The sequence below is a fragment of the Populus alba genome, chromosome 12 (genome assembly GCF_005239225.2).
Source record: "Populus alba chromosome 12, ASM523922v2, whole genome shotgun sequence".
NCBI classification, from domain to species: Eukaryota; Viridiplantae; Streptophyta; class Magnoliopsida; order Malpighiales; family Salicaceae; genus Populus; species Populus alba.
The window spans coordinates 13,774,479-13,784,906 of NC_133295.1; the positions used below are offsets into that span (position 1 = coordinate 13,774,479).

Genomic DNA, 10,428 nt, shown 5'->3' on the forward strand with positions numbered 1-10,428 from the left:
AAAAAAAGAGCTAACATCTGAAATTAATTAGAAAAATAACGAAATATATAATAATATCAACTTTTAAGCTCTTTGAATAGTTATAACAAGTTGACCTTTTGACTTGTAAAATTTCCTGAAAAAAAAAAAAAAACTCAATCTAAAAATCAGATCTAAGTTACAGGGCTTTTCATCACACAAGTACGATTAGGTCACTTTTCAGGCTTGGATCTATCCATTTTATCCAAATACATCTCTACAAGACTATCCACGTAGTTCAAAAAATCAATCCGTATCCAATTGAAACGAACCTTCTACATCAAAAATACCTCTCTCAGTACGAAAATGTACTCGTAATCAATCCAAAATCAGAAGAAGAAAAAAATCCATCATTTTGTCCTGTTTAATTGTTTGCACTGCTAATGCTTCATGGCGATTTCGGTTAATGCCTTAGTTTTCTTTTGTTTATTACAATATTTTTGTTTTTTTTTATAGATACAACATTTTAGTTAATATCAGTTCCATAAAATATATGATCCAAAATAAATAGTAATATCCTAAGTTCTTTTTCCTTAAAATGTGAGTCAAAAATAGCCAAGGCTTTCCTTCAGTGAGCTGTCACCCATATATGTTCTGTTTAACCTCATGATATTTGGAGTCATCAGTCTCATAGAGTTGCTGTTATTTTTTATTTAAAAAGACTCCTAAGATTCACTAAGATTACTGCAGTGCCTCTCTGCTCGGCCACACAGAGCCTTTGTTTGGCAACTGATGATTCAAGGAGACCTTTCAAGAACACCGAGGCTCTTGACCTTTGTTGTAATCTATGTTTCATGGGAGCTTCCTCTCTCTTATGAGGGAGAAAATATGAAAGGGAGTTGTCTCCTACCATGCTCCCCTTCCTCCCTCTTTACCCTAACTCTTTCTAGCATGGTTTCAGAGCTATTTCTGAAAGATTAGTTAAAGCATGTGTTTTGAAGGAAAGAAGGGAAGCTTAAAACTCTATCTTCTTGAATAGAATTTCACCTTACTGACGTTTCATATATTTGAACAACACCATATCAGTAAAGAATACGACATATAATTTCAACTTGCTAGCTGTGTTTCGCTTCCTTTCTTATCTCCATCACAAATGATATAAACATCTTAGGTTATTTACCCATCTTAGGATCACCCTCGTAGGGTCGCTACCTTCAACTCTCTACTCAACTTGGCTCCATCTCGGATAGGCTTATCCCAACTCTGCTCGGCTTGACTCGAGGCTTGTTGAAGTGGCTAGTGTAGCCCCCACATTGGTGACGTGACTGCTGACTAGCCTGATGATGTCATTCTAACAATATTGAGGATCGATGTCATCTCTTGTTTTCGGGCCAGCCAATATTGGTTAGGTCACTGGTTTCGGGTTGGGTGCTGTTTTTGGGTGAAGACGGCTTGTGGACGGGCATGTGGCACGTTGGTGCGTGTGGGCAGGCTCCTCACCGACATGTGTTGGCGCATGGGTTACTGCTCGACCTCCATTGTGCTCTCAGGTTTCACCGTTGTGTTTGTCTCGACATTCTCTTTGAAGTGGTACGTCCAGAAAATATTATGTACAACTTTCATTTCTAGGCAAAAATAAAACACATGTTTTCTTCAACCAAAGCTTTAGCATCAATTGTTAGGATTGGTTGATCTTCGACCAGAGACTGAACGCAATATTTTAACGTGGTTTCTGTAACTTGTCTACATCCAAGAAACAACGAATATTATTATATGAAAAGAAATACTCAAATCTAGAACAAAAGAGTTCGAGGAAAACCATCAACTTTACTCCTACTCTCAAGTGATTTGCCTCACATCTCTCTCTCAATGCAGCTGCTGCCCAAGCTGTCACAACCCGAATCCCGGATCCGTGACCGGCAACACAGGAGCGGTGTCGAAAGGACACCTCACCTACGCTAAGCCTCAAAACAGACATATCAAAAGAACAATTTATTCAACAATACGCAGCGTCTCATAATCTTCAGAAATATCATATTATTCAAAGCTGATGAAACCGAAAGATAGTTATTAAAACAAAAACAAAAATAATAATTTATAATACTCATTACATTGTCAAAATCCAAATTTAATTAAACCAAGATAACAGTGGAGCGTCTAAGACATCAAATCAAAACTGAAAGGAAAGCCTCGCAAACAAGCAAGGCATATCGACCAGAACTGAAGAAGCAGAAACACTCAACAAAGTCCAACTGCTATCAGAAACTAAGAACCTGAATTAATATTAAGAATGAGAGGTGAGTTCAACCAACTCGGTGAGGGAATAATATTTAATATACATTTCAGATATTAATAATTTGCAAGATGATTTATCTTAATATACATATACATATGCTTACTAAACATATTATCATAACGTAACATATTATCATAACGTAGCATATTATCATAACATAGTGAATTACATGTCAGAGATCAGATGACACCCGTCGGTGACTAGATGACACCCGTCGGTGACCACTATGGGATGATCAGTCGCCACAGGCTGATGCCTTTCTCACCAGCTAGGTATACAGAATACTATGTGCACACAGGCTAACTACTCTCCGTTAGCATGGAGTTACTGACAAGTCCTATATCAAGGCATAACAGATATTCACATAATCATCAAAGAAACGTATATCATATCAAATAGAATTTACTTTAACAGATTGCGAGTGCAAATTCAAGAATAAATGAGTACTCAGAAAATAAAGCAACATATATAAATATTCAAGAAATTTACTAGTTATACTCATTTTATAATCAACATACATATTTATTTATATTATATGTATATTAAAGATTATTCCACTCACCTGACTCAAAAGCAAACAAAAGTCAAAAGCAGACACCGAAAAAAATCCTATTAAGGATCGTTAGGAGAACCTACAATAAATATATGAAATATACTCAAAAGCAACTCAAAACAACACAAATAAAAGATTTCAATGCATAAAAGGAAACCAGGCTTAGTCTCCTAGGTTTAGGGACTAAAACGACAATTTTCCAAAGCAGGGACCAAAATGTAATTTTACCAAAATTGGAGGACCAAACTGTAAATACATAACCATACTGAAATTTATCCATAATTCGTCCTTATCTTTGTCCAGAATCTTGAATTATGCCCCAAGGTCCAAAATGTGATTTTATCAAAATATTAGGGGTCAAATCGTAATTTGTCAAATTGGAGGACCAAACTGAAAATATCATATATTCCTAATTATACTGGAATTTTTCCTTTAAATCATCCTCAGTTCTGTTCAGAACCTCAATTTATGCCTCAGGGACCAATCTATAATATTTTCAAAGTTCGGGGACTAAACTGTAATTTTCACAATTTGAGGGACCAAACTGAATTTTCATCATCTTCAACCTCAAACCCAGAATTTCAATAGATCACCTACTGTTATCCCCTGATTTCTAACACAATTTCATCATTCAATTCAACCATAACTCAAAATCATCATTTTTCTCTACAATCTCTCAAATTCAACTTAATAATTAATTACCCACAACAATCAACCTCTAACCTTCAAATTAATTCATCAATAAACTCAAAATACAAACTTTAAAACTCTAAAATTAATCAAAACCGAAATTTAAAGCTAAAGAAAATATATTATACATATTAAAGCATAAAATCTTACCCTTTTACTTATTTTTCTCCAACTTCTTCCTTTTTCCCTTATTTTCCCTTCTTTTCTCTTCTTCTTCTTCTTCCTCCCTTCTCTCCTGCCGGTTCTCTCTCCAAATTTCAGATCCCTCTTTTTTTTTTTTTCTTTTTTTTTATATTTATCAACTATTGGTCAATTACCACACTACCCTTCAATCATTTATATACCCTCTCTTTAAGCCTCCAAGGGCTTTGTTGCCTTTTCCTATCTTTTTAATACAAAACATCACACAAGCAGCTTCTTCCTCCCTCTCTTACTGCATACTCTAACTACTCCCATTTTCACCCGCAAAGCTTTCTTTGATTTGCAGCCATGATTTCAGCCCATTGTTGATTCATTAATTTCTAGCCTTTCTTCAAGCCTTGTTTACATGTCATCGAAGCTGTAATTGTGTGAATTTGTCTCCACACTCAGCAGATTGCTTGCTGACTAAATGGCAATGATGATGAAGAGGAGGATGCCAAGGACAAAGAAAGATGACATGAAATCTCCCGGTTTCCTTCCCATCATTATTTCCGAAGTTATCACTCCAAAACTATAGACATCACATTTTTCACTAACTTTCACTGTGTGGGCCCTCTCTGAAATAGATTCTGATCATGCTGTTATCTTTTGAAGAATGGCCATGCATTACTGTTAATTCAAGTAATGTTTCACCATTGATAACATCCATGGCCAAATATAATTGAAATTCAAGTAATGTGTCATCATTTTCGATGTAATATTGCCATGTTATTGATCTTAAATTAAATTCTGCAATACATACCTAGAAAATGCACACCATCTGAAATAATGATTTATGCTGCTCATAACGTCTCATTTTTCAATAGAATTAATAAAACAAAAACCAATCGATTAGGAAGCTAGCTCACCTGGAGCTTTGTGCCCTACAGTGCCCGCAAATGAGGTTCATTTAAAAGAGTCAGGCAATATGAGCCTAGCTGTGCCTAAGTCAGAGACATGAGCCACATATTCTGAATCGAGAAGAATGATGCTGCTGCTGCCTAATCTTACAATATAGCTGAATTGATTGATCGATCAGAAAGCACCTATAAATTAAGGAAGTGACAACGGTATAACAACAGGACACTAATTAGTTGTGGGGCGCGTGGACATCCAGGATCATAAAAAAGAAAAATATATAGTTCTAAATCTGAAATTTCAGGAAAACATCACGATAGGTCCAGTTCTTGTGATAACAACAAACACTTTATTTCGAGCGGGAGGTCCCAGCTCAGCGGCTGGGGAGACAGAAGTCTCCTCAGTTGCCTGGGTTCGACTTCCAAGCTCACCCATGTACTTGGGGGTTCTGCTAGTGGGGGAGGCGTTTGTTCCCTCTCTATAACGGGTTGGAACCCCTTTGTATACCTTCCTGCCATCCCCGCGATGACTTACCTGCCTTCTGGGCTTGCAGGGTGTTCAGTTAGGCCCTGGGGATTAGTCGTGGTGCGCGCAAGCTGGCCCGGACACCCCAGGTTAATCAAAAAAAAAAAAACAAACACTTTATTTCCTATCAAGAATGGCAGACTACAGTGGCAAACCCCTCTTAAGACCACATATTGAATGTTAGCAGTCAATCCTTTGGGACAGGTACATAAGAATACTCAATTTTCAAGGTACCCTTAGGGACAGGTACATAAGAATACTCAATTGCGTCTTAAGAGGGGTTTGCCACTGTAGTCTGCCATTCTTGATAGGAAATGAAGTGTATGTGGTTATCACAAGAACTGGACCTATCGTGATGTTTTCCTGAAATTTCAGATTTAGAACTATATTGTTTTAGTGTCTTCTTGTTATACCCTTGTCACTTTCTTAATTTATAGGTGCTTTCTGATCGATCTATCAATTCAGCTACATTGTAAGATTAGGCGGCGGCGGCAGCTAGGTCAAGAGCTCCACTGGACCATTTCAGAGTGTATGTCGAACAGAGAAATTCCCATGACGTACGTTGATTAGTCTAGACAGCAACTGCCGTGTGTTGAGAGTGAAAAAGAATAGAAAGATAGAAAATGAAAGCCTATAGTTTTTTGTAATATACGCTATATATCAACCAAAAAAAATCATGCTGCGAGACAAAACCAAACAACCAGTTGATTAAAACTCTATGTTGCTGAGTTAACTAATCAAAGAATTTAAGCAACGCCAGTCGGATCGATAACACACATTAAACAATCTTTCAACCTAATAATTTCAGCTATTAAACGACTATTTAATCTAAAAGTTTAAGCCGTGAGGATTTTTATATTGTGTCAATTATTTATTTAAAAATAGTTGAATATTATGACTTTAATGGATTATTGTTAGGTGTATTGTATTTGTTTTTGCTTTACTGTACAACTAACCCAATAAGGAATTGCTACCATCTACCGTCTATAAACATTTGTGTATTCATCATAATTCATCACAGTCACGTACTACATTGATCATTGAATACTTGCATTTTTCATAACAGATTGTTTCACACAATTGAGGAAAGAAGGCAGCAAAAGTTCAGCCAATAGCAATTCTGTCATGCAATACATCATTCAATTCTATCGTGGAGAATGGCTTTGGCAATAAAGGCCGAAGAGTTGTAAGCTCTGAAGAAACCTGTCGCATTGTTGGCCGAAATTGGGGATCACTACACAAGCAAGAAAGTGCTAGTTTTACGACACGGGCCACACCCCCTGCAAGTTTATCTTCCGGTGGTGGGAGGCGCTGGTCTAAAACATCCTTCAAGAGCGTATTGCCACCGACTGATGGTGATGGTGATGGTGATGAGGAGGAGGAGGAGGCGGCCAATGACATCAGAGATGAGATGAAATTTCCTGGATGCCTTCCCAATATCACTTCCAATACTACTACTCCAAAGCTATAGACATCACATTTTTCGTCCACTTTCATTGTGTAGGCCAACTCTGCAAAAGAGACTGGTCATCCCGTGTTTTGAAAGAATTGACAGCGCCTATAAACAAACAACCTATCGTGGAATGTGATGCAGGGAACGTTAAAGTAGAGTAATATTTCTTTTTTTAAAAAAAAAGTGGAGTGAAAAAAACTGAATTTCAATTTTTAAATGTAATATTTCTCACTCCAAGAACTAGAAAACTAATTTTTTATTTTTTATTTTTAATTTATACTGACTTTGAAAAACATATTTTAGATATTTTTTTACAGTTTTTCCTTGTAGGTTTTCTAGTTTTCTAAAATAAAGAAAAGAAGAGATGAACAATATATATTTTTTTCTTTTGTGTATATATATTGCTCTTTTGCAATGTAAGAAATTAAAATTATATATTTTTATATTTAGTTAGGGCCATAAATTATAAATCTAATAACATAAAGATTTTTTTTAGTTAACATATAAATTTGTTCCACGTAACTTTTAATTTGAATGAAATAAAATTAATATCCTATAATTAGATATATCATTAAATATAAAAATATTAAGATGAAAATTAAAAAAAACAATTTTTCATTTTTTTGTCAGTGAAGGGACACTCAACTTCGTTAATTTTTGCACCCTTTTAATTGGTTTTAGATTAATCATCAACAGAAGTTGCTCGTTCTTGGAAATCAGTAGGGAATTTTTAAAAGAAGCAGCTAACCCAAAGGCGATGATGAAATTTAACTCCATACCTGGAGCCGTGTAGCCGTAGGTGCCAGCAAATGATGTCCAATTCGATGAGTCAGGCATTAAGAGCCTAGCCGAGCCAAAGTCAGAGACATGAGCCTCGTATTCCGAATCCAAGAGAACATTGTTGCTTGAAATGTCTCGATGAATTATCGGAGGTGAGCAATCATGGTGCATGTAGGATAAAGCATTGGCCACCCCTTTGACAAGATTTAGCCTTTTAACCCAATCCATCTCTTCTGCTTGTTCCTCGTTCTTCAGTACATTCCTTAAGCTTCCCCTTTCCACAAATTCATAAACCAAGAATGAGTGTTTGGCATGTGAGCAGAAACCATACAGCTTGACAATGTTTCGATGCCGTATGCCCATTAAGACATCAATCTCGCTTCTGAAAGCTCTCAAGCTGTTCTTCTCAACTTCTGGTGTTTGGTGAAATTTCTTCACAGCAAGCACTTGTTCTGTTGGAAGCACAGCTTTGTAAACTACTCCGTACCCTCCTTCACCAATGCAATGTTTGGAGTTGAATCCCTCTGTAGCCTCTATGATGTTCTCATACTTCAGTTCCCATTCAGGGCTCCATTGTGCGAAAACATCTTTGCTCTGTGCTTCATTTAACCTTTTCTTCTTTGTGCATCGGCAAACAATAAAGAAACATCCAATGAGGACCAACAAACTGCCCAGCAGAGGAAGTACAATCAGAAGGACAACTTTGTTGCCCTTTTTATGCACAGTTCTGTTTTTTATGAGAACATCACAAGCCTTCAAACCAGTAGCATTGCCACAGATGTTGGTGTTGTTGCGAATTGCTTCAAATGATGCCTCACGAAAAGCTTTGATATCTGGAAGGGGACCCTCTAACTTGTTATAGGACACATCCACATCTGTGAGGCCTTGCAATCTAATAAAACTGGTTGGAATGAAACCGGACAGCATGTTATGGGAGAGGTTCAATACCACTAGCATCAGCAGTTGTCCAAGCTCCGGTGCTATGCCTCCTGTCAGGGAATTCCAACTGAGATCAAGACTTTGAAGAGACTGTAAAAGCCCCATCTCAGAAGGAATACTCCCGGTGAATCTATTCTTGCTCACATTCAAGAATATCAGTTCTGAGCACTTGCCAAGCTGTTTGAGAATTGTTGCACTAAAATTGTTTGCAGCCAGGCCAAGCTTTTGAAGACTAGATAACGCTGTGACATCAAAAGGTATATCACCTGAAAGTTGGTTATCATTGAGTGTAAGTTCAATCAGCTTCAACTTTCCCAATTCCTTAGGAATTCTCCCAACTATTTGATTTGATGAGAGATCAAGAGCTTGAAGATGAGTTGTCTTTCCAAGCTCAACTGGAATTTCACCAGAGATTCTGTTACCAGAGATTCTCAAGGCTATCAGACTGCGAAACTGCTGCCATTTCCATGAAAGTTCCCCGTACAATTCATTATCATTCAAATCTATATAGTTCAGATGGGGGTATATGCCAAAAGCTTCAGATATGTTGTCACTAAGTTGGTTGTTATAAAGAAAAAGTCTTATCAGGCTAGAGCAATTTTTCAAGGTTTTTGGGATAGCTCCAGTGAAATGATTATCAGCCGCAGAGAAATTTTGAAGTAACCCACCAAGGCACACATCTTGCGGTAGATGTCCACTAAATCTATTAGAATATATCTGTAACGAACTTAAATGTGTAAGATTGTTCAATTCTGGAGGAATGGGGCCAAAGAAACTGTTATCGTGAAGATAAAGCTTAGATAAGCTTCTTAAATTTCCTAAAGATGGAGGAATTCTACCTGTTAGATTATTAAATCCCAAGTTTGTAGCGATAAAAGATGATGTCAAGTTTCCCATAGAAGCTGGTATTGTGCCAGAGAGATGATTTACATGCAAATTAATGTCAATGAGAAATCTCAGGTTTCCTACTTCGGCAGGGATGGAACCAGAAAGTTCATTATTGTGAAGGAAAATATATTGCAGGTTGCTCATGTTTCCTATAGAAGCTGGTATTATGCCACTGAGACTATTATTAGGCAACATAAGGTGAATGAGAGATCTGAGGTTTCCTACTTCCACAGGAATGGGACCGGTGAATCTGTTCCCGTCAAAATAAACATATTCCAAGTTGCTCAAGTTTCCTATAGACGCAGGGATGGAGCCATTCATGGAGTTGGAAAGAAGCGAAAATTCTGTGAGGCTTTTCAGTGAGCTAATTTCAGATGGAATATTTCCGGTTATTTTGTTGAATGACAAATCAAGGATAGTGAGCTTGGAGAGATTACTAATATGTGAAGGAATGGTCCCGTAGAGTGAGTTTTCGCTAAGGTCGAGCTTGATCAGATTGGCAAAGGATGAGAATCTGAGATTATGAATTGTACCTGACAAGCTAGAACCTGGAAGACTTAGGTTGGTGACGCTGCCAGACTTGTCGCAGCTGATTCCAAACCAGTTGCAAGGGCTGTCTCCAGCCCACGAAGACAGGAAAGACTGGCTTTGGTTGTCGAGGTTGGCTTTCCATTCTAGAAGAGCCTCTGCTTCCTTCAATCCTTCACCTTTAGCAGGAGAAGTGATGAAGGCAGCATAACAAAGCAATAAAGGTGTGAGAAAGAGCAAGATTTTGGGAGCCATATGGCCTTGTGGTATTTCTAACAAGAATGAATATAAATTATAAAAACACTTGCGCTTAAGCTGCATTTATAGGACTGCGCGGTTACAGGACAGGAAATTTCCATCAATTCTAGCCGTAAGAAAACTCCTATCATATTTATCTGACCCAGCACCGGGTCTAACCCCATGTAAGATTTAAGTTGCAAGTTTATTATTAGATTAATTCTAAAAAAGTATCATTTAAATTATTTTATATGTAATTATGTAATTTTGGATAAAATAATATATATCCTTAAAGTTAATCCAACTGAGTAAACTAAGTTTATCGAAGTTAAATCAAGTTTTGAATCAATCAAATACCAATCCAAGGCAGGTTTAATATCTGTGATTACTACTGTTACACATTTCCCTTAAGGAGCTCTTTCTCAATCAAAACAAACTGTTGAATATTCAGCTTCCTTAGACAGTGGTCAGCCGGCCATTCTTGACTGGAGTTGAATTCTTTTCTTCTTTTTTCCCTCTTTATCTTAAAAGTCCATTTTGTTT

General features: G+C 37.1%; 1 protein-coding gene and 1 long non-coding RNA gene across 2 annotated transcripts; both read right to left on the reverse strand.

The window, feature by feature from the left end:
* Positions 1-1,975: 1,975 nt before the first annotated feature.
* On the reverse strand, positions 1,976-4,716 carry LOC140954332 (uncharacterized). The gene is made up of 3 exons (XR_012167495.1): positions 3,648-4,716; positions 2,817-2,886; positions 1,976-2,231 (listed from the first exon to the last, which is right to left on the reverse strand). It is a non-coding gene; the product is annotated as an uncharacterized lncRNA (long non-coding RNA).
* Positions 4,717-6,043: 1,327 nt separating this feature from the next.
* Positions 6,044-10,119, reverse strand: LOC118060629 (uncharacterized). Its single transcript, XM_035073875.2, has 2 exons — positions 7,293-10,119; positions 6,044-6,571 (listed from the first exon to the last, which is right to left on the reverse strand). Exons 1-2 carry the CDS (start codon positions 9,967-9,969, stop codon positions 6,165-6,167), a joined length of 3,084 nt encoding a protein of 1,027 aa, XP_034929766.2. The 5' UTR covers positions 9,970-10,119; the 3' UTR covers positions 6,044-6,164.
* Between the last annotated feature and the right edge of the window lie 309 nt (positions 10,120-10,428).

Bases quoted from the DNA above. Each gene is read 5' to 3' on its own strand.
- LOC118060629 (XM_035073875.2), bottom strand. From the start codon at position 9,969: ATGCAGCTTAAGCGCAAGTGTTTTTATAATTTATATTCATTCTTGTTA. The intron at 6,572-7,292 runs GTATGGAGTTAA...TCTCTTTTGCAG, and splicing joins CTACGGCTACACGGCTCCAG to AGTTGGCCTACACAATGAAA.